Source organism: Nansenia antarctica, assembly GCF_963989245.1.
Source record: "Nansenia antarctica genome assembly, chromosome: 1".
NCBI lineage: Eukaryota > Metazoa > Chordata > Actinopteri > Argentiniformes > Microstomatidae > Nansenia > Nansenia antarctica.
Window position 1 is genome coordinate 49920937 of NC_137674.1, and position 27253 is coordinate 49948189.

At 45.7% G+C, this 27253-nt stretch overlaps 1 protein-coding gene across 1 annotated transcript in view; it reads right to left on the reverse strand.

Annotated features, from left to right (window-relative positions):
• Window positions 1-8749, reverse strand: part of asap2a (ArfGAP with SH3 domain, ankyrin repeat and PH domain 2a) — a gene marked incomplete at both ends in the record, with an annotated part of 88039 nt that extends 79290 nt beyond the window's left edge. Inside the window, one exon of the mRNA XM_080547542.1 lies at window positions 8624-8749. Coding sequence (XP_080403668.1) covers window positions 8624-8749 — 126 coding nt within the window. The remainder of the gene's footprint in view (window positions 1-8623) is intronic.
• Window positions 8750-27253: the final 18504 nt, after the last annotated feature.

Sequence of the window (27253 nt, forward strand, 5' to 3'; positions counted from 1 at the left end):
GCCACGTGTCCTTGAGCAAGGCACGGAATCCCTAATTGCTCCAGGTTCGCCGTCTATGGCCTACCCCTTGCCTACAGCATAAAATACCAAATTCCAACAATTGACTGACAAGTTGATTGCATGGCAATAATTATTATTATGAAACTGTAAAGTTTGATAACAGGTCTAGTTAGACCACAAACTGTGTGTTGGTTGCAGGATGAGGAATGATGTGGGACTGTTCTGTCCATAGGAACATTTCTACAGGAAAATGTTGTAGTATCCATCAGATATAGTAGGCCTCGACAAAGTGCCTTTTCATGAAGAAACTTTGAGCGGAGAGCTTCGGAACGAGCAGAAGGTGATTCTGACAGAGAGAGAGAGCTGACGGCACCGTTTTAAGAGATTCTAAAAAAACTAGAAAAAAAAAGACTTTTAAGAGAGCACTTAATGAAGTTTGTTAAATTAGCGGGGGACTGACGAAAGCCCAGCGTGAGGGGAGGGGCCGGGGGAGGGGGAGGGGCCGGGAGAGGGGGATGGGCTGGGAAACCAGGGGAGGGGCCGGGAAACCAGGACCCAATGTGCCTGGCACGTAGACACAGAGTTTCTGTCTGGCCTCCTCAGAGCCACAGATGTGGCGGCCCTCAGGGTGGAAAAGTTGCAACACCAAAGGCAAAGTAACACGAGTTACCTCATACAGGAGCATCCTGCTGATGTTGACGCTTGCTCTGCTTTCACCTGGAAACAGGAGACTCTGGAAAACATGTGGTCTGTTGGGATCACACTGTGTGTGTGTGTGTGTGTGTGTGTGTGTGCGTGCGTGTGTGTGCGTACGAGTGCGTTCAAGCGCGTGTGTGTTGCAAAGAGCAACGGATGACCCTCATAACATGGCTCCTTTAAATCCTTACTTAATTACTTTTCACGGATTCTCATTCATCATTGTCTCCTGGACAACGGATAGGCTACAACCGTAGAAGAGGGATTGTCTGCCACAGACCCACGTTAGCTCTGCACAGGCATACGACATTCAGCCGTGTTCAAAAACAAAGCTGGTGCCCGACTCGCGGAAGAGCTCGAGTCCCTCAGCACACTTCCGCAGGGTTTTGCAGCCCTATAGAACGTGGAGAAGAGAGTGCGGCTACGTCGTGCTTTCCACGACTCTCTAGCAAGGACGCTGAGACCGACTTGACGTCTGAGGGGAAGTATAGAATAACGCCCACGAGACAGGACAGAGGGGAAGACGCCACTGCGCGCAATGTGAAAGATGACTGCGGGGAAATCAGGTCGAAAACAGGCGTCTCGCCAACAAGCATCCCCCCGATCTTATTAGAACTGGTCCGAAATAGCAGAAACCACATCTAGCCGGTAGCCATTAATGACATCGTCACCCGCGTTGACCCTCGTTTGATGGCTTATTTTTTACACTGAGCATTTTTATCAACCTATCAAAAAAGATTCTTCGAGAGCCTTCCGGAAACCCGATGCAAATCCCCTCCTCGTCGCCAAAGTTTTCTTTGAATGAAAGCGACAGGCCGGCAACGCAATTACAAGGATTCCTGAGGAGACGGCAATCTCCCCGCGGAGGCAGAGGCCACAGCTACAAATCAATGATAGGGGGGGGTTCATTAACGGAGGGGTAGGGAACAACGGCTGCATAAAGGAGCTGTCCCTGCCAATCTGGGACAGGGCCCCCTGACGGAGACTCTCCACGCTCACTTTTCCATCCACTCCCCCTTCTACACCCCCCTGTCCTAAACAAAGGCGAGTGCACTCCTGACCCCCTTCCTAGTCAATACCCCTGCACCGCCCATATGGGATTTCCTCAGACTTATTCCGATGGATGGGGTGTGGGTGTGGGTGTGGGTGTGGGTGTGGGTGTGGGTGTGTGTGTGTGTGTGTGTGTGTGTATGTTGGTATCTTAACCCAACAGTCCAGACACACCAGGGGGCGGAGCACAGTCCCAAATCGATTGGGACAAGACCATGACCTCCACCCTTCCTCCTCAGTGAGCTCCAGAGGAGGGCTGTGCATCCTGGGAGAGACCCCAGAGAGAGAGCCTGAGTCTGGGTGATAACAGGGAAACCTGCTGCCTCTGGCTCCAGATGGATGAGACATCTCATATCTAAAGCACACATCCCATAGGACTAACCAGTCTGGCACCATCTCTCAAGAGCTGAGGGCAGGCCAAATGGTGGGTTTTGATAACCTCACATTAACTTATCACAATTCTGAATGTTTACAAGGGACTACATCACAGGACTAGACTGCCAGCGATGCCATTTCAATTACAGTAAGTATGATAAGCGTCTTACGGCCAGTGCCAAGGTGGCTGGCACTGGCAGTCTAAGGAGCTCAGTTAGCCAAACGTCCTCGTGTGTGTGTGTGTGTGTGTGTGTGTGTGTGTGTGTGCGTGTGTGTGTGTGCGTGTGTGTGTGTGTGTGTGTGTGCGTGAGCTGTGGGTGTCAATCGCCTGCCTGCTTCTGTGTTTTGTTAAAGGGCTCTCTATGGATGTGTTGTGTGTCACCGTGTTGTGTGTGTGTCACCTGTCACCTCCCTCTCTCCCTCCCTCCATTCTTTCAAGATTCCCGTACCTAACCCTAACACAACAAGGCCACCATTTCCTGCATCCCAAAGGCCCCTACATTCTGGATCGTCTCTGACTACTTCATCTCTGTGTCTGATGGCCTGTTCAAACTTTCCTTCAAACCACCTGTTCTGTTCCAGGGGACAGCAGCTGCTGCTCTCCCCAGCCCCGGCCCACCATGCCGCCTGGAAGAACCAGAGGGATCTGGAGAGTAAACAAGGCTACATATGAACCCCCACACTAACCACCACCACATATGTTCAATTACTGTCCTCGCTTTGTTTATCGAATATTGTCTCTAATATCCCTCATTAATGTGACGACACAGCAATAGCAATGTGATTCATTCGGTCACTCCTTCACCCACCGAAAGACATGCTGGAGGGTTTTTGGTCTGATGAGGAGAGGGACAGAGGGACAGAGGGACAGATCATCCGGCTGCTTATCTAGAGGGAACAGGACCCCTCTGGAGAAGATGAGATCTATTGCTCTGTGTCTATAGATAAGGGGAGGAGGGTGTCAGGGGGCGGGGGGGATCAATTGAAGTGTGTTGCTGCTAAGCCCTTCAGATTAGACACTTGGGTCTCAGCATAGTGCAGCCAGGGAGGCAGATGGAGACTAGACAGCTGATATGACCACCGGTTCACAAAAGATATGGGTTGGATCCAGGGGGGGACTGGTGAAGGGTAGAAATCGCCAGGACGGATTTGATACCTCATTCTGTTCCGTGCATTACAATGAGCCCGTCCTCTGATTTCAACCTCCACTGGTTGGATTCGTCTCTCATTGCTGGTAGAGGAACAACACGATAGCCGGCTTCTGGCAAGATTTGGAAGTGGGTTTAAAAGGGACGCCTTTCAAGGGCCTGAAGAGTCCTTTTGGTTTCATTCTCTCATGACAACAATGCAGCTCGCTTTAGACGTTTCCCCTCTGCACTGCATCCCCCTGCCTTCCCAAGTCTTGGAATTCAATAGGAACCCGCTTGGGTATTCTGGAGAACCCACTTCCTCTTTGTGAACCGGGGGCCCGTGGAACCACAGTCCCTGAGAGCCAGATCCAGATATCTCCTACTCACGGGGAAATGGAACGGAGAGAGGTGTCGGGAGCCGATACCGAAAACCAATCGTACGCTTTGAAATCCTCACGGGGGACATTTACGGGTGCATACTTCGGGAGAAGGGCGGAGGAGTGGGCTAGTGCCAACAGTTGCCCCGGGACGGACAGATGCCAGGAATGCCACCGTCATTGCCCTCGCATTTCCCAGTAATCTCCATAAAAAAATCATGCAAGTCGGACTAGGCTTAGACATTTTACCAGCACATTACTGACATACCGACGTGACGGACATCGGTCGTGTTGGGATAACATACCCAGAAGAAGGGATGTACGCACAGGACGACAAAAAAATAACATACAAATCCCACGCAGCCTAAAGCGCTGCCTATAAATATCCACGTTTCATATGAGAGCATTTTTTACAGACTAGGATTAAAGAAATGCCTGGTTCTGGTTGGTCAGTTATCAGGCAAGTATGGGGTTGTTCCCTACAGGGGTGGACTGTGGATTGTTGTGTAGGGGCCCCTGCTACGCTCAGAAGCCTGGAATGTTTCTCTGTGAAAGAAAAAAAAAGAGAAAAAAAAAACATGCAGCATGCTCTGCACCATGCTCTCAGAGCATCATGCATATTCCATAGGCCTAGAGGGCGTCTGTTCAACACATGGCGGCTTCTGCACAGAGAGGCTGTCCTGTAGCCCACACGTACAACCTATAACTGTAAGAATCTGGCAGTGGGCAACCCTTAAACCAGTTGTTAAAGCTGTGAATAACGCTGGTTTCTAAAACTGGCGAGGACAGCGTCTGCATCATCATGATGAGTGACTGGGAGGGCTGGCAGTTCCACAACGCAGACAGACAGAGACAGAAGAATGCTATCGCTCTGAGCGGCCCAATGTCATAAATCACCGGGTCGTTCAACGCCGTCTGACAAGTCACTGACTTGTCGTCAAGACCTACAATTTACCATCTGAGTCACAGTTCTTTTACAAGGCTTTGAAGGTGTCGTAATGACAGCAGCGAAGCCAAAAATAAATCCACTCTGCCAGACATTTTCTCTCCCGTGCCAGTGTTGCTACCTTGAACGCCTGCCACCACATCTACATAGGAGCGTAATTTAACAAACAGCCATTTGTGAAAATGGGGAACATTAACTTAACAAATACATCTCTGACCTCTCCCTCTGTGCCAGGTCTGGAGGTGGATGCAGACCCTATTGATTTAGTTACTCCTACAAGCAGAGGCAGAGGCCAAGAATAATACATATAGATGGGAGCAAGTTTACCTCAGTGCCTTTCTTAACCTTGAAAGATACAAATAGACAAAGACACACCTCTTGAGTAAGACGCAACTGCAACTCCCAATGCAATTGAGTGAGAGTCAATTTGTATTCAGTGATAAGTGGAAGATGCACAGCCTGATGTTCCAGAAGAGTCCTCCTCTCAGCTTCTCCTCATAACCCAGTTAGAATGTATGATCCTTCGTCATAAGAAGCAGCACAGTGTCCATGGAGGAGTTGCCATGTTTTTCAGGAACCCAGAGAGGGGTGTGTGTGTGTGTGTGTGTGTGTGTGTTTGTGTTGGGGGGGGTGGGGGGTGGGTGTTTAATGACACACAAGGCATAAACATCCTCTTACTGGACAAACTGGTTTTTATAGTTGCGGTTTAAAGGTCAGGATACACAGTAATCTGAGTAGCGCTTTTAATGGCTCCTCCTCCTCATTTGCTGGACACATTAAGCCCATTTATTTGGCTCTAATGGACGAAGCTTTTACAACCACAGGCCTAATTAACGTTCTGCCCAATGTAATTGGTTTATGCAGACGTAATCACACAACAGACTGGACACCATTAAGCCATTTGAGTGATAGTGTCCTGTCTTCTCCCACTCACTCTTTCTGCTCCGTGGGGGTTAAAAGGTTCATCCATACAGACCAGATAGAAGACATCTTCTAACATTTTTGGAATACAGTCATATGGAAATTAGGACACCCCGTGACATATTTTGTTCTTTTTTAAAGAAATATCAATATCAATATTTGGTCTTCTTTCAAACAATATCTATAGATAACGGTGATTCTGATTTAACCAAAAACAATGAAACTTAAAAGAAATAACATTTCCCTATTAATTACATTTTACAAATCATTTTAAAAATATTTATTTTCAGTTTCATTTGTTTAGTTACCTCCATCTCTCAATATTGTTCAAATGAAGATCAAATATGTTGAATTATGTTGAAAAAGACAAAGGTTTTCATGGGGTGTCCTACCTTTTTCACATGACTCATCACAGAACACTCAGACCAGATTCCGATTCGTGTTCACTGTCGTCATAGGTTTGGGGGAGGAGTCTGGACGTTACGAGTTGACCCCATCAAGCAGAACCTGAGGGTCTGGAGCCACAGATGTTCCACACTAATCTCAACCCTCTCCCAAAATTAATCTCACACTCCGACAAGTGCTTCCAGCTTTGAGTTTCTCTCTGGTGTTACTATGTGTGGAAGGTTGAACTCTTCTACTCTATTATGCATGGTTAGTTAGCACTGTAGCACTGTAGCACCTGGCTATTTAGCCGTCATCATAACAAAGACTGACAGGGAGTTATAACACATACAGTACATACAAACTGTTACCATAACATACAACTGGAAAAACTTTTTTTTTTAAATGAGGCAAGCACCAAATGACCTGCCAGTACTCTCCCATGCCGATTTTTACCCAAGTAAATTATAAAATGTCCGGCTCTGTTACATCAAGACAGACCTTAGCTGTCAGTTCAAGGATAGGCGTGAGGCGTTATCACAAACCACAATTCTCAACCGTCGCAGAGTCAGCACAGTGCTTGGAAATAAAACAGCACCAACAGTTATCCTTTATTCTCTACAGCTTGTACTCATACACAGGAGGGCCGTGCCCATGGAAAGGCTCATTGTGTACAGCAAAACACATAAGGAAAGTAAGCCTATGTTGTCAAGTCAAGTTATTTCCTTGTGGAACACATTTCCTTGTGGTTATCACGAGGCACATACTACAGTATATATTTTTTTTTTCCTTCAGCATGAAATACATTTTTAAAAAAGGCAAATGGTGGACTTTTAGTCAAGTCTTGAAATTACACAGTTGCTTTCAAAAGAGTTGCACTTGGTTGGAGCAACACAAAGCATTAAATGCACGGCACACAGCAAGGGCATTTCTGTTTCAGGGCAGCTGCCTGGACACAATACGTGGAAGTGTTCCTAGTTCACTGTAGTGTTTAATTGGCCAAACAGACATAAGGGACCTTTTCGGCTGAACAACAATCGGCCTTGTGTTTTCCGAGCCACCGTGAGGACAGGCCAACACTAAAATAACAGCCTGGTTGTCTAATGTCTCCACAAACAGCTCCCAGCTATATCGTAGTATAGTAGTATATATAGTCCCTTGGCATAATAGCTAAGCTGACTACACCATGTACTATGTCTATGATATCAGGAGCTGAAACAAAACAACCAAAGGCTAGTCTACGCATTAACCCACAGAGTGCTTCATTTAGGCTAACACTAAGCAAGCAGTGCTTGAATAACACGAACACCTTTTTGGACCTGGATTACATGGTTTCGAAATCATTGCCACCAGAGGATCACCGTTCCACTTTTAGGTGCCTGTCAACAAGTTAAACACCTGTCAGTTTGGACAGGTGTCTGCCTCACACCTGCAGATACAGTCACGGGCTCCACTGACAAGGGCGTGGGTAATCTGCCTGAGGCTGGCATCGACGCCTCACTTCTGGTGCCAGGATGCCACTCTGACAACATGCATTAACATCCTGAGAGGTGATGTTATTACAGTGCATCTTTATAACCCATTCCTACTTAGAGTAACCACCGACCTCAGCCCTTACAAAGACCAAGTACAATACAAGTAGGTCTGCATAAGTAGGACCTACAATACACTTGAAAACTATGACACTTGAAGTGGAGACATACCGCAGGCTGCACACACTGTAGTGCGAAGCTTCCCATGTGGGAAATGCTATTTTTATAATTCGAGGGCGAGGCTCAACTACTGGGCTCTTGTTCGGCGGTGTAGTGTGGGGAAGGGTAGGGGAGGTAATGGGTTTCATAGAACAAAGCGGAAGTGTTATTCTGAACAGAAACTGAAAAAGGAACCTGCAAGTTTGATGATCATCATCTAATAACCGCTCAACGATCAAAGATGGGCTGGCTGTCATTTCGACACAATGTTGTCAAGAAGGGCACATCAGAAGCCTATTGAGACAGGTGCCCCATTCAAAGCAGTTATATTCTACAATGGGAATGTTTTTGTCAAAATAAGACAGAGGGACAATGCTTGCATTGTATATCTGTTTTCACAACGCTGTGTTTCCTTCGTAAACATAAGAGTGAGTGAGTAAGTGTAAGAGATTCGTTTTTCACCTCGTTGACTGTTAACGGTCAAATCAAAAGCACAGAATAGGAGCATTTACAAATATTCCCTTCGCGCATCCTAATATTATAATAATACACGTTAGTCAATAAACCAATTGGCTCTTCCGCAGCAGCTATTTCGCGGGCATGAACGTAGGGAGCTGTGTTAAATCAATGACAATTAGTGCCATAATGAGAGAGAAGATAACTTCGCTATTTCCCCCCTGCGAGCAAAGGCAGAAATTGAGTTAGTCCTTTGGGTGAAAACGCCCCAGCCATTCAGAAAATAGGATACTATGCTGATGACACAGCATCTTGGCCATCTTACTATAGTTACTATACAGCAAATGGCAAAGGAACACGCTTTGATTGTGTCCAACAGTAAATAAACGACAGATATTCCTTCCATCGTCGCATAGAACAACGATGCTACAGAGACGGTGCGTTCGTACATTCGCTCTGAGAGCGCCGGAGCGCACACTGGGTTCAACGTCATAAAGCAACCAAGTCATTTGATTGGACGAGAGGCATTCCGTGAGTGCTGATCAGATTTCCAGAGCGACTTTACGAACGCACCCAGAGACTCTCAGCGCCACTCACCTCCTCCAGAGCGGCCACCGTGTTCCTACAGTGGGACATTCTGGTCGTGAAGTTCGAGGCAGTCGGCGCTTTGTAATCTTCATTCGTCTCCGCCACGAACTCCGAAACTGTTATTTGGTCCGGCATTCTTAATCCTTATTCTGGAAAATATTGTACTTTTTATTCCTGCACTGTTGTTAAAATTATCAACCCCCCCCCTAAAAAGTTTAGAATAGTAATGTCTGGTCAAATGGTCTGAAGTAAACCATTGCTGGGTGCAGTGTTATCTCTCGTTCGCTCTCGTAGTGTCTACAGTACAACACTTTAACTGCAACAATGTTGCACGCTTGATTGTTACACAGTTGCGACACAGTATCCAGGATTTGATTCCCAATCCCTCGCGGTTATTGCTGTAAAATGTGTCCCTCCTTTCCCTTCAACTCCTGGGTCGCCCTCGATAAGCAGGGAAATCCCCCAAAATTACAAGTTCCCCCGACTTTTATCTTGTAACGATGCCCCTTTCTCTTCCAAACCTCCGATATAGCCTGTGAACTTCTCTCCAAGCCTGGGAAACAACAATGCGTTTCAATGAGAGCGCAGAAATTGACAAAGGTAAAGGAGGGATTCAATGGATAGCGCACTATCCAATGGAGAACTCCAGCTGGCGAAGGCAACCCAATCAGAGGCTACGGAAGCCCATGGAGGGCGTGGTCTCTGTCAGTACAGAAGCTATGAGCAGCGCCCATACTTTTAAAGGTGGATCAGAAACCTATTGAAATACTGTAGATCAGATACGAGGTATAATCTGGGTACCAGATTCATCCAAACAACATAGGGATCCGTGGACATTTCGATTCTCCACAACCAGAAACAACAGCTGAATTAATCATTCAGCAGCATTTACAATTTATTGTAACATTTGAATGAATGAATGAATGAATTAATGGTCTTTATTGTCATTGATATAGTACAGGTACCAAACAACGAAATTTGGGAGGGGGGGCTCCCCTGGTGCTAGGAAAGAAAAAAAGAAAAAAAAGAAGGGAAAGGAGCTGGTTTACATAAATAAAGGCTATGTACACTATCCACTATACTATACTATACAAATAAAACACTGTGCTGTACTCTATGCTATGCTATACCTATTCTAACATTTCCTATTCTCTGAACCTTATGTACCCTAGGGTTGTCATATTGCACATAGTGTTATTGCACATGAATTTAAAGTGTCGCAGTTTGCAGGCTTGAAATGTACACATTTGTGCCTCAGCACTACACCTGATTTCAATCCAGCAGCTGCCATCAATCTGTCCAGACTGTCCAGGGCCCAGAACCTAGGTCTTTGCTGTGTTCAGGGCCTGAATGGCCCTGTGGTAGAAGCTGAGCTTCAGTCTGTTTGTCCTTGCGAACATGGTCCTGAACCGCCTGTTCGAGGGCAGCCGAGCAAAGTGTTCGTACCCAGGGTGGGATGGGTCTCTGGAGATCTTGGAGGCCTTCCTGAGGCAGCGTGTGTTGTACAGCTCTTCCAGAGAGGGGAGGGGGGCGCCGGTGATCTTCTGGGCCGATCTCACGACTCTCTGTAGCGCTTTCCTCTCTGCGGCTGTGCAGCTGGAGAACCAGTTGCAGATGCAGTAGGTGAGGATGCTCTCCACTGCGCAGCGGTAGAAGGCCACCAGCATCTCCTGTCCGATGTGGTCTTTCCTGAGGACTCTCAGGAAGAAGAGCCACTGTTGTGCCTTCTTGATGATGGCTGCTGTGTTGTTCTTCCAGGACAGGTCATCCTGTATGTGCACCCCCAGGAATCGGAGGGTTGAGACTCTCTCCACGCTCCCTCCGTCGATGAGCAGGGGCTGGACATTTATTGAGGCTTTTTGAATATCATTGACTGAGCCTATAGTATATCCTTCAACCTAATAAACAACAGCATGAATGACTGACAGTTTATGTGAACAGCAATGGGCTGAAAGTAGAAATGTCCATGAGAACGGCATGCTGCCTGTTTCATAGTGTGTTAAGACCTGTCTATTCCTCTGCCTGTCTGTTTCCTATTGATTTGTCTGTGCTCTGAGTGGCACACTAGATTTCACAGCCTTGTGGTCCCACCTGCGCCTTCCTGCTTGTTTTTTTTTCTCTTCTCTTCTATTCTATTTCATCATAATATACCTGCAGTATCAAGAAATTACAAGGCTTAGGGTTACTTGGCATGCTGTCAACTTGCTTGTTGAGCCCCACTTCAATCATTGTAGAGCCTGTAATAACATAATTAACATGGTCTCCAAAAGCAGGTTGTAAAGAATTATGAGCAATAGCTAGGCTTTAAAAGACTCGGAAAGTCACAGAGAGGGCACGCGCTAGTGGGCTTTTTTGGGGAGGGGGGGGGGGTTGGTGCATTTACATGACATCACCATATTTTCCATGCTGTTTGAAACACATGGTAACCAGGTGGTTACATTTTAGAAATCGTTTCATGTTTAGGGAAACAGCGTGTGTCTTTGAATTGAGCGTGTGTTAGGGGAGGAAAACGCATTTGGGAGTTGAAACTGAGCCTTCGTCAAAAACAACTCTCCTTTTGACGTCTGTCTATCAAACAAACCTCGGGGGACGTGCATACATGCTTGTCACACATGGCATCCATATATTATACACTGCAGCAATGTAGTCCCCCTTTGATAACCATCTGTTCAAAGTGTCTCGAAAAGATCTATGTACTCCTTCTTTTTTCTATGTTCATTCATTGTGGGAAATGAATGCATCTAGCCTCTCATATCATATTGTAAAGTGAACCTGTTGCATCCTAATTTTAAGATTATACTGTGAAGGATCACTTTATCAGATGCAATCTCTATCCAGGGAAGAGGCTGAGGGCCTGAGGGGTTTGCAGGTCAACACCTTTCTTGTAGTGGAAAAAGCTCTAATCCTGATTAAGGTCATGTTCTCACATGAAAGTCCGAATCGAGACCCGGAGCAAGTGGATGAGTTCGCAACATTGTTGCATAAATTATTTCTCTGATTTGCGTTCTCACAGCCCTTCATGTAAACGAAGTAACATACACAATCGAAGCAACAGACGTGGTAGTTGAAACCACCCTTTTCAAGCGGAGAATCCGTTGGTTCTTTGCTGCGGGAGCGACTTCGAATGCGCGTTCTCACAGCTCCAAACGACGCAGAGCAAAGCGAACTTTATCCTTAACTCAGTTTCAAGTGAAACAAATGTTCTAGTGAGAACACCCCCTAAATGATGTTTGACTCCCTTCCTCCTTTCATTCCTTTATGAAGACCAAACTAGAGGGACAGGGAGGACTTGTATTTCCTGTATGGCACAGTGAATACTTCCAGTTCAATTCCTCAGTAGCCTAATGTCCTGTTTCAGTTCTGTCCTCCCTCGTTCAGGGATGGGGCAACATGTCTTGTTTTGTTTTGTTTATTATGATCCCCATTGCCATGCCATGACATCAGCCAATCTTCCTGGGGTCATTCTGTATGAGGATGACCAGGCACTCAATGTTCTGGGGTGGCAGGTAGCGTAGAGGTTCGAGAGGCTGGCTAGCAATCGGAAGGTCTCTGGTTCGATCCCTGCCTCCTTGAGCAAGGCACTTAACCTCTAATTGCTCCAGGGGCGCCGACTATGGCTAGAGCAAAAAATACCAAATTCCAACAATTGACTGACAAGTTGGTTGCATGGCAAATTTAAAAAATCTTTTTTTAGACTGGGATCTATTCATACAACAAGGGACACAGCACTTTCCTGTTTTTCCCATATTGTCAGCGTCTTTGAGCCTCGGAAAAACGCTGTACAAATATTATTATTATTATTACCGCGGCATTTCGAAGAGAGCGCCTCAGCCAACTTTGGACCCGGAAACACGTCACGACTTAACAACCGAATAACCACTAGAGTGGTGGAGATAGATGTCGGGGGACGGCCTCATTGCGATGCATGGAATGGAATGAGGAACAGTATCAAACACGTGTGATATCGAACCTCCAGTGAAAACCACAGTAAATGAGTCTCGAGTCTACAGCCATTATGTTCATAGCGACACCACACTGTGCTAGAACAAAATCCTTATTAAAAAGATAATTAGAGGAAGACTATCATCTCTCTCTCTCTCTCTCTTTCTCTCTCTTTCTCTGTGCCCTCACACAATGCAGCTTAGGCTACGATTGTAATCATATTATCAGTGCTTTGATCAAAACAGAGCCTCCCCATGGGAGAAAACACTCCGTTGTTTTCCCTTTCATAAGACACGGCCAGAAATAGAACAAAAAGTTTCCTGCACTTTTCCAAGCCTAGCTGAGAAAGGAGAGGGAAACAATTCCATCATTATACACTGAGGTTTTTCTTCGGAAGACTCTCCCACGCTTGGTCTTTCGTTTTCGGAGCTCGAAGGAGCAGCTCACTGCCCTCACAAAGCGACACAGCGCTTCTGTTTTCCCTGGGCTTTGTGAGGAAGAAAAAAATCTGCTGACATGATCCAGTTCATTCAACTTGGGCAGGACAGTTTCGCCCTTCGAAACAGAGACTCAGCAGCAGACTGAAACCCCAGGCAGGCTTAAATCACAACCTCTGGGCCGTGCTATGTGTCTCTGTGTCTCTGTGTCTCTCCTCTGACACATTCCTTCAGCCCGACAGCGTCTCCCAGCTAGCTGCTAAATGAACAGTTGAAGGCCCAGGCTGACTCGGCGATTGGTGACTGGCGACTGGTGAGGCCTTCCCCTCCGATAATAATAATAATAATAATAATAATAATAATTCATTATATTTATATAGCGCTTTTCCGAGGCTCAAAGACGCTGACAATACGGGAGAAACGGAAAACACAGAAACAACAAGCAACAGATAACATGGGCACAAAGAACACAGAGTTAACGAACGGGGAGGGGGGGTGGCAGGGTTAGGGGAGATGGTTAGGGGTAGGGGAGGTTGTATGCGTGTCCAGGGGGGGGGGGGGGGGCAGGGTTGGGGGAGATGGTTAGGGGTAGGCACTGCTGGACTGGCCATACAATCTACAATCTATACAATCAGGTGGGCCGCGCTAGTTTTGGGCCGGTCGGGCCGCCCCCCCCCCCCCCCCCCCCCAAACATTTAAAAAAAAAAAAAATCTATATACTGTATATATATAAAACTAGCACGGCCGACCCCAAACTAGCGCGGCCCAAAATAGCGCGGCATCAACTAGCGCTGAATCAAGCGGCGGCCCCCATTTATACTAACACATGGGCTGGCCCAATCACATGCTTAGGCCCTGCTGTCCATCGGCCCCCTCCCCCACTCTGATCCCTCGGCCGACAACCCAAGTGCAGTGTCATGTTCGTAGATAAGATAGTGAAAGGGGGTGCCCAGAAAATTAGGGAGAAAAAAAGTAAGAAGCTAGCAGAGGATGCCTCAAAATGTCAGAAACTGACAGATATGTTCTCTGGATCGACTGTGCGGGCTAGGCCTACTACAGATACAGCAGCCATGTCTCATCACCGTGGAGTACGTCAACAGTGAGTGAGTACACTGGTTCACACTTGCATTGGTATACTTGCTGTCCATGTCACTTACTCCGCTCTATAGTTTTTTTTTACAAATGGTATATTCAACAGACTGCCAGCATGTTGATCGGCGGTGTCGGACCGATTGTGTTGGGCCGGTCTGAGCCACATGGCAGGGCCTAATTTTTGTCCCAGTCCAGCCCTGGGGGTAGGGGAGGTTGTAAGCATGGGAGAACAGGTAGGTTTTGAGGTGGGATTTAAAAGTGGGGAGTGAGGGTGAGTCTCTGAGTGGTTGAGGGATATGAAATGAACACACTCCCACTCAACATACGCCACCCATAGCAGTGAGCCCAAAAGTAGCTGCATACCTCTTGATTATTGACATGTTTTGATAATTTGACTGTTGCACAACATCACATTCTGGGCCTATATGGGATTATTATTCAGTCAAGCCAGTCAAACTAGGTAGGAAACGAAGACATTATGTGCCATCTTTATGAAAGGCCGTCATGAATATTGGAAATAATTGTCTGGTAAACATTTGTTTGTTTATGAATAATGCCTTGGGAAAAAAACACTTTTATCACAGGCAACATATCCTGGAAGCCTCGTTAAGTTGCGTGGTTGTTTTTAACAGCCAAGTTGTTGTAACAGCTCATAAAGAGGTGCCAAAACAGGAGCTGTCAGTCTTTCACTAATAAACTAAACGCAGGCCATGGCCTTCATACGCCAGCGGGCATCCTCGTTACAGACTCCAGACGAACGGCCGGTCTGAATATCATGTCAGAAACCATCCAACTCAATTTGTTATTGCAGACATCATGAATGCATTGACATTGTTCACAGAGAATGGCATTGGAACTGGAGTTTCAAATGTTTGCTCCTCAGAACAGCTGAAATGTTATCTTTCCGCAGTTCAGTTATTACATTTTGGCAATGAACTTATTTTCCAAACTCAGATGCAGAACATTTTCGTACAACGTTGGTGAATGATATTATGATATATGTAGGACTACTGTTAGAGATCCTATTGTAAACGGAGACTCTTTACAACCATTCAGAGTTTCCCCAAACGATACTCAGACAGCTGCATAGGACAATAGCCAAATGCAGATGTCATTTTGTTATAAAGAAGCATCTTGGAAAAAGATGATGCATGATTACTGCTGGGAACTACAGTGAAAAGACAGACCCAGTCATACTGCACCTTCTCTCTTCTGAATCTGGTCAGAGTCACATACTGGATATCCAATCAGAGAGTCACATACTGGATATCTAAAGCAGTTTTATTGACCTGGTACTTCCTTGTTTTTTTGGAAACAGTCAAGATGCCAAAGCAATAATCAAGATGGTTTTGGAGTAACTTTTTCCTAATTCCAATGACATGATCTCAGGTGAAAGAACTCTATTGAGATCATTGGGGCTATCGGCCTACGTTCTATGAGCCAGATACAGAACAGTTGGATACAGAACAGTTTTTTGATACAAAGAATAAGTTATTTCTGTGGAGAGAAAGCCAAAGCAACGCTTGTTAAACAAAAATGAGCTCAATGGATCTGTAAATCCAACGCACCCATCAAAGCCAACAGTAATAACAACACTAACAACCGTAACCACAGTAACAGGACAGTGTGTGTGTGTGTGTGTGTTTATATGTGTGTGTGTGTGTGTGTGTCTGTGCATGTGTGTGTGTGTATGTGTGTCTGTGCAATTGTGTGTGTGTGTCTGTGTGTGTGTGTCTGTGCATGTGTGTGTGTGTGTGCGTGTGTGTGTGTGTGTGCGTGTGCGTGCGTGTGCATGTGTGTGTGTGTGTCTGTGCAATTGTGTGTGTGCATGTGTGTGTGTGTGTGTGTGTGTCTGTGTGTGTGTCTGTGCATGTGTGTGTGTGTGTCTGTGTGTGTGTGTGTGTGTGTGTGTGTGCGTGTGCGTGCGTGTGTGTGCATGTGTGTGTGTGTGTGTGTGTGTCTATCTGTGTGTGTGTGTGTGTGTGTGTGTGTGTGCATGTGTGTGTGTGTGTGTGTCTGTGCATGTGTGTGTGTGTGTGTGTGTGTCTGTGTGTGTGTGTGTGTGTGTGTGTCTGTGTCTGTGGTACAGGGGCTCTCTCACAATAATAAAACCCCTCATATGAGAACCTCTATAATAGAGAACCTATGTTGAACCAGTAAACCACGTCTCTCCCACAGTGTGTGGTGTGACGGCCTTGCAGAGGCATGGCTGAGGTGTGACCTGGTCAGCAGGTGTGACTAGCAGCTCGGCTCTAACGGGCCACAGATGTTGCTGTCTGAAGGGTGTCACCCGGCCATGGTTACCCAATGACTCTCCTCTGCAACGTTCATTCAGACAGACTTGATTGGCTTGAGCCGCCCACCTTCTAACCGGATTCTTCTAATTCATCAGCAGCATTAGCACAGCAGCAACACTGTCATTACTCTACTTACAACATTGGATCAACATAATGTCACATAGTAAACTAGTAAATAATGCTAATAATCATAATCATAATCATAAGAAGAAGAACAATAAGAAGAAGAACAATAATAATAATAACGATGATGATAATAATAATAATAATAATAATAATAATAATAATGGAAGAGGTTTTTAGTCATTTCACAAAAGGACCAGTTCCTTGTCCCTAGAGCATACTGTACATATTCCACTTAAATAAAAGAATACAAATGTTTTTCCTTACAGTAATGCCTCTATATTTATCTGTGTGCCACTTCTCCCAGAGCAGCTTCCCATGCCCTGCTTTCTCTCTGCTCACTTTAACACAATGTAGATTTCTGGATCCAGACATTTTCTTTAGTTTCGGCTTCGATGATGCATGTCAAACTATCAACAGAAACCAAATTTGCTTAGCTGATTATGAATTAATTCAGCTGGAACACTGTATTATATTAGACAATGTCATTTGTGTGCTTTGTCTGCCCCCCCCCCATCACCCAGCAATATATATATATATTTTTTTTACATGGTTTAAAGGGACTCATAAATCTTGTGTTAACGTAATTAAAAAGTGAATCCGTTTAATCAAGTTTTAGCTCCCTTTGAAGTCTACTTCATTCACACAGCGTAGGGTACCTTGTTTCATTTTAACCAACCATTCTTTTCTGATTTTAAATCAATAAAACCATCATGATTCAGTCCATGCTCTGCTATTGTGTATCAAACAAAAAGAAAACTCTTTAAACCTCCTTAATCGATGACTTCAAGTATTTCCACAAAGACCTAAACCCATTGGAATGACAGCATGCAATAGACTACCCAATCATTATGCAGAATGTCTGAATTGAAGAGTAATCATGATTTCCCGAAGGAATTCTTGCAGCGAGCGCAAGGGTAACAATTTGTCTCTTGACTCTATTCTGACAGTCCCAACCCTTCTCATCATCACTTGATCTCCCAGTTACCTACCCTACCCCTTCATCTAATCAACCCTCAGCTCTCTGACGCCCTCCAACTCACCCAGGGCGTCTGTTCACTCTCAGCCCTGGAACGCAATCAGCTAAACAGCACCTGTTCCTTACCTAGCAGCATGATATATTGTTGCTCCTAATGCATTGGGCTAGTGGGTAAATGAAGTTTACTGATAATAGAACAAAGAAGCTCAATAACCTAGGTATAATATGATAAAGAGTATGAAGACCTTGTATACTGTATACGTTGTCTGCTCTGTTCCATTTTCCACACACACAAAATTAAATTTCTCTGTGACACAGTCTATAGCAGGGGTCTTCAACCTTTTCAGCCCAAGGACCCCTTGGACGAGAGACAACCAGAACAGGGACCCCCACATGTAATAACATTTGTTAAATGTCACATTTTAAGGCCTATAATAACTTTATTCACCTTATTAACCTATTTTGTCACGACCAGAGGTAGGACCCAAACGCAGACACAGGTGAACAGGTAAGAGTTAAATAATAAAGGTTTATTTCTAGTAACAAGGCTGATGGGAATAGGCAGGTGGGTCGTCAGGCAGGCGGGAGGTCAGGCAGGAGGAAGGGTCGGCAGACAGGTGGGGAATCAAGCAGGAAGAATGGTCGGCAGGCAGGTGGAGTAGTCGGCAGACAGGCAGGGGGTCAGACAGGAGGAGTAGTCGGCAGACAGGCAGGGGGTCAGGTCACAAGGGAAAATTAATAAGTAACAGGCTAATTACTGGGTTATTAACCTATATGTGTTTATGATTGATAAAACGTTCATGCATAATTATTATTGGTTATTATTATTATTATTATTGTTGATGAGGCTTATATTTTCTATTATTATTATTATTATTATTATTATTCAACAATTAAACATTTAGCTTCAGGAAGTCAGGTATGCTTACCTCAGTGAGATAACTGGCCCTGCTGGGTGGTACACAGCTTGTCTATTCTGGGGGAGATGGAGGTTGTCAGGCAGAGCATCATGTCATCCTCAGGCTGCAGTCTTGAACGGTATTTGCTCATCAGGTAGGTGAGGGAGGAGAATCCACTTTCGCAAAGATATGTGGTTGCAAAAGGCAAGAGGCTCACCATGGCCTTTGCTGTCAGTTGTGGGAAGAATTTTTGGCAATGGATCCAGAACTGGATCAGTGGCTTTGACTCGTACACATGCTTGTGTGTACTATCTGTGGACAGGTCGATCAGCTGATCTTCCTCAGCGGCTGTCAGATTTGAGCCGTTGGGTGCATTCTCTTTGAAAGGAAACTGTATCCAGGTCTTGTCCTTTCTCCAGGACTCAGTCTCAGATTTTTTTTTTTCGAATTGCCATTCAAGTGCCTCCAAGTGATTACCAATTGCGCGTTTCACGTCAGGCGAGATCACCGCGGAATCCGCCAACTCCTCCACTGATGGAAACATGGAGATGTTATCTCCCCTGACGCACTCTCTCCATCTTTTCGTTTTTTTCAGGAAGCCTTCCATCTTATCATACAGCTGAATGGCGTGTGTATTGCGGCCCTGCATAGAACTGTTCAGCCGGTTCAACTCTGCGAAAACGTCCGCCAGATATGCCAGTTTAAAGACCCAGGCATTGTCGATGAAATGCGCAGCCAGCTCCGCGCGGTTTTGGCCAATTAGAAATTCGTGGATAGCTGTGCGTAATTCAAATACTCATGCCAATACGGATCCACGGGAAAGCCATCTGACTTCTGAATGGTAAAGGAGCGCTGTGTGTTCCTCTCCTGTAGCGGCGCATAAAGAAGCGAAGAGGCGAGTTTGTAGGGCACTCTTCTTAATAACATTTACAGCCTTTACAACAGTGTCCATAACATCGGCAAACTCAGCACTCATTTCTTTAGCGGCGAGGGATTCTCTGTGCAGCATGCAGTGAGTGAGTCCACATCACTTTGGGGGCGACTTTTCTGACAAGCGCCATCAGTCCACTCTTTTGCCCAGTCATAGCGCGCGCACCGTCGGTACACACCGCGACACAATTTGCCCAACGTACGTCATTTTCACCGAAAAAGTCATCAATCACTTGGAAAATGTCAGCACTTGTTGTGCGTTCAGGAAGCTTCTTACAAAACAAGAACTCTTCACACATTTCGTCTTGGTCAACAAAGCGCACAAATGCCAAGAGCCATCCAATTGGAGTGCAAATGCCTCCGCCGTTTGTAATTTCTCAATTAACTGCACCCTCACATCTGATGCCATTTCACCAATTCGCCGAGCAATTGTTGTGTCTGACAATGGGATAGTCTTCAACTTTTCTGCATATCCATATCCATCATTCCCAAACATGGTCTTGCACATATCAGTGGCCGCAGGCAATATCAAATCTTCTGCAATTGTGTATGGCTTTTTACACTGGGCAACGCGAAGAGCAACTTGATATGAGGCTTTCAAAGCAAGCTCACCGACTTTCGCAGATTTTCTTATCATTGTCTGTTGGCCTTGGAGAGAGTGCAGACGAGCCTGAAAGTAGTCCAGTGCTTTATCTTGTAAGTGGCCATGATTCGTCTCAAAGTGTCGTTGCAGCTTTGATGGCTTCATGCTTTCGTTTGAGAGCGTCGCTGCACAAACAACACACACCGGCAATTCCACTCCTTCGGTTTCTATGAAAGTAAATCCAAACTTTAGGTACACTTCTGAATATTTTCGGGACTTTTCTCTTTTGCGTTTATCTGCCCCTGGGGCAGGCGCTGCTGGGGCCGAGGTGGAAGGAGTAGGCCTAGCCGTTGGATCTCGAGCTCGAGGTCTCGTTACTGTTACAAATGTATCCATCCTGCTTCACTAATTAATAGTAGTAACTAATAATGTGAAGTTATAATATCATTATTGGACTCGGACAACTTGCGCACGTTTAACTCAACCAGTTTAATCAACACTCAGCTTCAACAGTGCCTCGGGTCATTACCCATAATGCAAATAGTAAATAGTAATTTTTTATTGTAAATAGTTTTTTGTCAAAAGTAGCTTATTATTGCCTATTAATGCTTGTAGTTTACTCAATATAACTTTTGTTATATTTTGTAATTGTCACAAATTATTTTGGTGAAAATTGTTAATTATTCAGAAAAAAATTGGGGGACCCCCTGCAGTACCTCTGCGGACCCCCTAGGGGTCGCGGACCCCCGGTTGAAGACCACTGGTCTATAGAACTAGATCAGTCTATAGAACTATAGAACAGTCTATAGAACGCCACAGATATAGAACACTGTAATTAATTGACAGAGAAACGGTCAGAGATTTCCACCTTCAGAGAGCTCTCTCACACACGCACACACACGCAAGCACACGCACGCACACACACACACACGTGCGCGCGCACGCAGACACACACACACACAGACACATACATGCGGACACACACACGCACACAGACACATACACACACACACACACACACACACACACACAGACACATACATGCAGACACACACACGCACACACCTCTGTGTATATCTGCTGTATACTGTATATAAGCCAGTCCATTTACTCACACACACACACACACACACACACACAAGCACCTGCACACACATACACAAACGCCCACACAGTCAGACAAAACGCGCACACACACACACACACACACACACACACACACACACACACACACACACACACATACACCTCTGTGTACAGTATATCTGCTGCTCCCTCTCAGGTAATAAAGGGCCTGTATAAACCCTGAGGTGATAGATGGGTCTGTATAAACCCTGAGGTGATAGATGGGGCTGTGTGAAACCTCCATGATCATCGCCCATCACCCTGGAGGATCATGGCTGAACTACCGGCTCAGGATGTTCAGTCTCTGTCACTGTGAGGTGCCAAAGACAGTGGGAACAGTGAACATTTACAAGACAACACATACAGTAGGTACGATACCCAATCAGGACACAAACAAAGGTTTTCATACTGTATTCACAGTATATGTTGTGTCTATATTTTTTGTTACAATTACAGCATGTAACATTTCCAGTTTCAAAAGACATGTTTTTTACAATGAGCCCGTTGTTCGATTTCTGTCTCCAACGGCCTCCGCCCCGCTGCCAACGGCCTCCCCCCCTCCAACGGCCTGCCCCCTGCAAAGCTGTGCGTCATGTCCTCCCACTCCACAATATCAAGCCTAGTTTGAGCTTGAGGTGGTAGCATAGTAGTAGAAGTATAATATACACTTACAAAGCCATCAACAATCCGGCCCCCTCCTACCTTGCCGACCTCGTCCCCCTCCACACCCTCTCCCCTTGTCTCAGATTTGATGACCAAACCACCCTCAAGACCACCAGGACCAAGCTCCGGACCTGGGGTGACGGGGCCTTTTCAGCCGCAGCCCCGTCCCTCTGGAACGCCCTCCTTAACCCCATCAGAGAGGCCAACACCCTCCCAACATTTAAACAGGCCCTTCAAGCTCGCCTTCACCAGTTAACCCTCTCCCCCTCCCCCCATGTGTCCCCAGCACTACCTTAACTAGGCCCCTATACTTTCTTTTATTTATTTTTTGTTTCTTTTTATTATTACTACTCTAACGTATTTGAGTGTCTAGAAAAGAGTATGTACCGGTAAGTGTAATGTATTATTATTATTATTATTATTATCATTATAAGTGCACAGTCCTCTGGTAGTGGTCTCTTGGTCCCTGGTTTTATTGTGTTGTATTTGATCTATTTCTTATCTCCTATTTCTTGTTTTATTGTGTTGTATTTGATCTACTATTGTTTTTGTGTCCGGCACTTGGAGTTGCATTCAATGTATGATTTGTACTATATGAATCAAGTTTGATTGATTGATGGATAGAAGTTGACAGGTCCTGCGAGGCTGGTCTGTCATACCCCCTCAGTGGACTGCCCTGCAGGCAGGTGCAGACATGGAGGAGACTCAGGGGAACACTCAGCCTCCCGCGCTGACGGGAAAAAGACATTCCGACTCCATTCACCTTAATTTAATGTAACCCTTGGTTACCGCTTCGACCGGATTGCTTTGTAAGCCTCGATTGAATCATCGTCTCGGAAAAAAAGTCTCTGCGTCGTCTCTCCCCCCGGTGGGTCCTGTGGTAGGCAGCTTCCCAGAGACCCCTCCTGTCTGCTACCACCACAGAAACCAGGGAAAGACTGGAATGCCTTTGAACAGGAGGGATACGAGGTGAGGAGACCCATGGAGGAAGAGAGGGGGAGCCTGTTACAGATGACAGTGGATCTCTGGGGCATATTGATTCATTGGCGTCAGGACAGGAGCACTGGAGTAGCACTGCTGGGTAGAGCTTCAGTTAGCTGTTAGCCCAACGGCTCCCAGCACATCCCTTACAGGGTCTGAGGATGGTATCCCAGAGTAGAGGGGGAGCGTGCCAGTGGAGATTTAATAAGAGTATATAGAGCTTTCTTTTCTTTTCTTCTTGTTCAGGCAGGGCTTCATTCAATCCCACATAGAGGGTTCAGAGTGCACCTGCAGGGTAGCCGCCTTCATGGGGCGGCTGTGGTGCAGGAGGTAGAGTCGCCGTCTAACGATCGCAAGGTTGGCAGATCGGCGGTTCACATGTTGAAGTGTCCTTGGGCAAGACACTGAACCCCAAATTGCCCCCAGTGAGCGGGCCGGTGCCTTGCATGGCAGCTTGCCGCCATTGGTGTGTGAATGTGTGTGTGAATGGGTGAATGAGAGACCGTTGTAAAGCGCTTTGGATAAAGGCGCTATATAAGTGCAGTCATTTACCATTTCATGGAAACATCAGCAGTCTCATGGAAATGTTCATCACTAGAAAGCAGGTTCCCAATGATTCATAATAAGTGACAGGACTGCATCCTCTCCTGAAATGAGACACAATAGGTCGGATAGGTCTATTATACAGTATTACAGAGATATATCCGATTTTTTTTGTTGCTATTTTACAGTTTAATTGCAGCACCAACTGCTAGATATGAAGGATTGAACATTGACTTGTGACAGGTAGCATCATTCCCACGGGACACTCCTGAGCCTCGGCTGATCAGTGCAGACGGAGTCGAGCTATATCTGACGTGAGTAAGTAAGTAAGTAAGTAAAACTTTATTTATATAGCGCCTTTCGTACATGAATGCAACTCAAAACGCTTTACAATAGAAAACAATTATTACAAAAAGAGGGGGAGATGGGGGGGGGGGGGCACAAGACAACAGTAGGGGAGGGCTGGGGGAAGGGAGGGGAGGGAGGGGTTACATCTTTGCTTACACTAAACAAGCATACCATGTCAATAACACTAATAATAACACCACATTACTGCCTTGTATAACCAATGTTCATTTAGTTTGTATCCAAATAAATGGTGTGTCTAATCATCACCCTCTGTAGACATCTGCTATCTAATCGGCGCACTGTGCTGCCACTGTGGGGAGGAGGGGGAGGGGGGCGGTGGCGGCGAAGGCAGCGGGATGGGGTGGGGTGGGGTGGGGTGGGGTGCATGTCCATGTATGCATAGTCCTTGACGAAAGTCCAATCTCGGCGACCGCAGAGTGTCAACAACCAATGGATGATTGGATGAACAGCCACGTCTAGGAGATATCCTTCTCTTTATCAGGTCAAATCACTGGCTCGATGAGACAGACAGAGGAGCAAGATAAGGAAGATCCCGGAGGATAAATCGCAGTAGTATTGAATTATTGATGCCATTCCGTAAAGTCACCTTGGGTAAAAGTCTTATGTTGTCGATTATCCTAATCATTCACCTTACTGCAGAATTGTAATTACTTGGCAGAGGCCAGCCAGCCATTTATCATAATGGTAACTTGTTGTAAACCTGTAGAACAAACAGCCCATAATAACCAGCAGGGGATGCTACATTTAGTAATTATATAGGTCATTACTGGCGATTACAAGGGAGGTAAGGTGCCTTCTTAAATGTCGCCCCCCAGACATATGCAATGAGGTACAACATTCAGAATACACACACACACTCATGCACACACACACGCACACACACACACGCACATACGCACGCACACACACACACACACGCACGCACACACGCACACACCATGTGCTTGTTGATGGTTAGCAGGACGCTTGGCTTGGTTTGACCTACAGTCTGGTTAGCATATCGTCCTCTCCATCCCTGCAGGCTGAATTCACACACAGCAGCAACGACCACAATTAAATGAAAACACGTTCCTGTGCTGTGGTGGGTGGTGGAAGAGAAGCGTTCCTGGAAGGCTGCTATTGAATTACAGTTTCTTTTCAATTGCTAACACACATTCTTTCAAACATTTTCTCCAAACACTTTTCACAAACACAATTCACAAAACCACACATCTAAAGTGCCAAACACCTCCTAGTACAGCCTGCAGAATGAAGCACTGCAAGTACAAAATCAAACCTTTGCACCAAATGGCACACACTTCATTCATATTACCAGATTAATTTTCGTCCAACCAACTACACATTGTTGTGCTCAGTCAAAAGCATTTTCATCTTTGGTGGGCTTTGTCATACTAAAATAGTTTGAATCGAATAAGTAAACAGAAAAGAAAACTTTGAGTAAAAAAATATACAGAATATACCCGAAAAAAAGGTAAGAAAAATACTTAGGCTGAATCTGGCCGTCTAGCTGGGTCTGACCACAGCACCTCATCAACATCACAGACAACATCTTCCCTGGCTAGACTTCCAGGGAAGAAGTCCCTTGAGTGTCGAATCCAGCCCTGGACCCACATCAATATCATCACATGCCTCTTCCATTGCCTGCAGAAGGGCCATGCACACATAGAGCTGACGGTCATACACCTTCCACCACCATGCCGAAAAGAACTCTTCAGTTGGATCAAGAAACCCAGAGACGGGTGGAAGAAGGTATTGAACAAGTAGGGTGCTCGACAGAAACTGACATTGTCCCAAACTACAACATATCTGTGATGCTCTGCGTCTGCTCTGTAGGCTGGACTAAAATGTCGTGCAGTCTGTCAAAGAATGTGACATGTGGGCCAAGGTTGGCATGGCGATGAAGGACACTATTATAACAAGGCTAGGGAGAGAGAGAAAGAAAGAGAGAGAGAGAGGGCTGTGTGTGTGTGAGAGAGAGAGAGAGAGAGAGAGAGAGAAAGAGAAGAGAGAGAGGGGTGTGTGTGTGTGTGAGAGAGAGAAACAGAAGAGAGAGGGGTGTGTGTGTGTGTGTGAGAGAGAGAGAGAGAAAGAGAAGAGAGAGAGGTGTGTGTGTGTGTGTGTGTGTGTGAGAGACAGAGAGAGAGAGAGAGAGAGAAAGAGAGAGAGAGGGGTGTGTGTGTGTGTGTGAGAGAGAGAGAGAGAGAGAGAGAGAAAGAGAAGAGAGAGAGGGGTGTGTGTGAGAGAGAGAAACAGAAGCAAGAGAGGGGTGTGTGTGTGTGTGTGAGAGAGAGAGAAAAAGAAAAGAGAGAGGTGTGTGTGTGTGTGAGAGAGAGAGAGAGAGAGAGAGAGAGAGAGAGAGAGAGAGAAAGAGAAGAGATTCTTCTTCTTATTATTATTATTATTAGTCATACTCCGTATGGTGGCGGGGGTAAGCCCAGTAAGCACAGTGTGTGTGTGTGTGTGTGTGAGAGAGAGAGAGAGAGAGAGAGAGAGAGAGAGAGAGAGAGAGAGAAAGAGAAGAGAGAGAGGGGTGTGTGTGTGTGTGTGTGAGAGAGAGAGAGAGAGAGAGAGAGAGAGAGAGAGAGAGAGAGAGAGAGAGAATCAGGACACATGAGGTCACAGCAGGCTGAGTGAACGTGCATGCCCCGCCCCCTCCCATGCCCCGCCCCCTCCCTTCTGCATGACTGTGGGCAGCAGCAAAACAAAGAGCTAAAAGGGCTCATGTTTCCCACCCTGAAATAGACGGTGGTGGTGTATGGATCCTCCTGTTCACTTCTCAGACGTGCTGTTGGTTTGGGGAAATGGATGGAGGTGTATTTGGGCCTTCTTCTCTGCTGTCTGAGTGACAGTACAGGGCTGAGCTGTGGTTTTCTCTGCTGCTGTTTATCAAACCTCCAATGACCTCAAGACATGAGGCAACAACGAGTTCATTAGCTTCCCTGAGAGAGTGTGTGTCTCAGTGACCGTACTAGAGCTGCAGATAGTGGATACTGTGGATGCTGTTGGTGGTAGAAATCGGAAGACAGGCTCATTGTAGTGCATGCAATGGAATGAGGAACGGTATCAAACAGGGGGTTTTGATATCATTCCTCATTCCACTTCATGCATTCCAATGGGCCTGTAGTCGATACTGTGGTGCATACTTTACTTACTCCCGCCACCATACGGAGTATGACTAATAATAATAATAATAATAATAATAATAATAATAATAATACATTTTATTTGTAATGCACTTTACCTAAAGAAATCTCAAAGTGCTACAGATTAAAAACAAGATGAAAGATAAACAAATAAAACAAGAAACATTTTAAATAAATAAAAAAGGCTAATAAAAGGCTCTATTAAAAAGGTAATAATAATAATAATACATTTTATTTGTAAAAGCACTTTACATAGGAAATCTCAAAGTGCTACAATTAAAAACAAGAAAATAAAACAATAAACATTTTCAATTAAAAGGCTAAAAAAAGGCTCTATTAAAAAGGTAGGTTTTAAGGCCTGGTTTAAAAGCATCCACAGACTGTGGTGCCCTTAGGTGGTCAGGGAGAGCATTCCACAGCCTGGGAGCAGCCCAGCAGAAAGCCCGATCCCCCATGGTGCGGAGCTTGGTCCTGGGGGTCTTGAGGAGGTTGGTGGCAGTAGAACGGACGGTGCCTGAGGAGGTCTGAGGGGT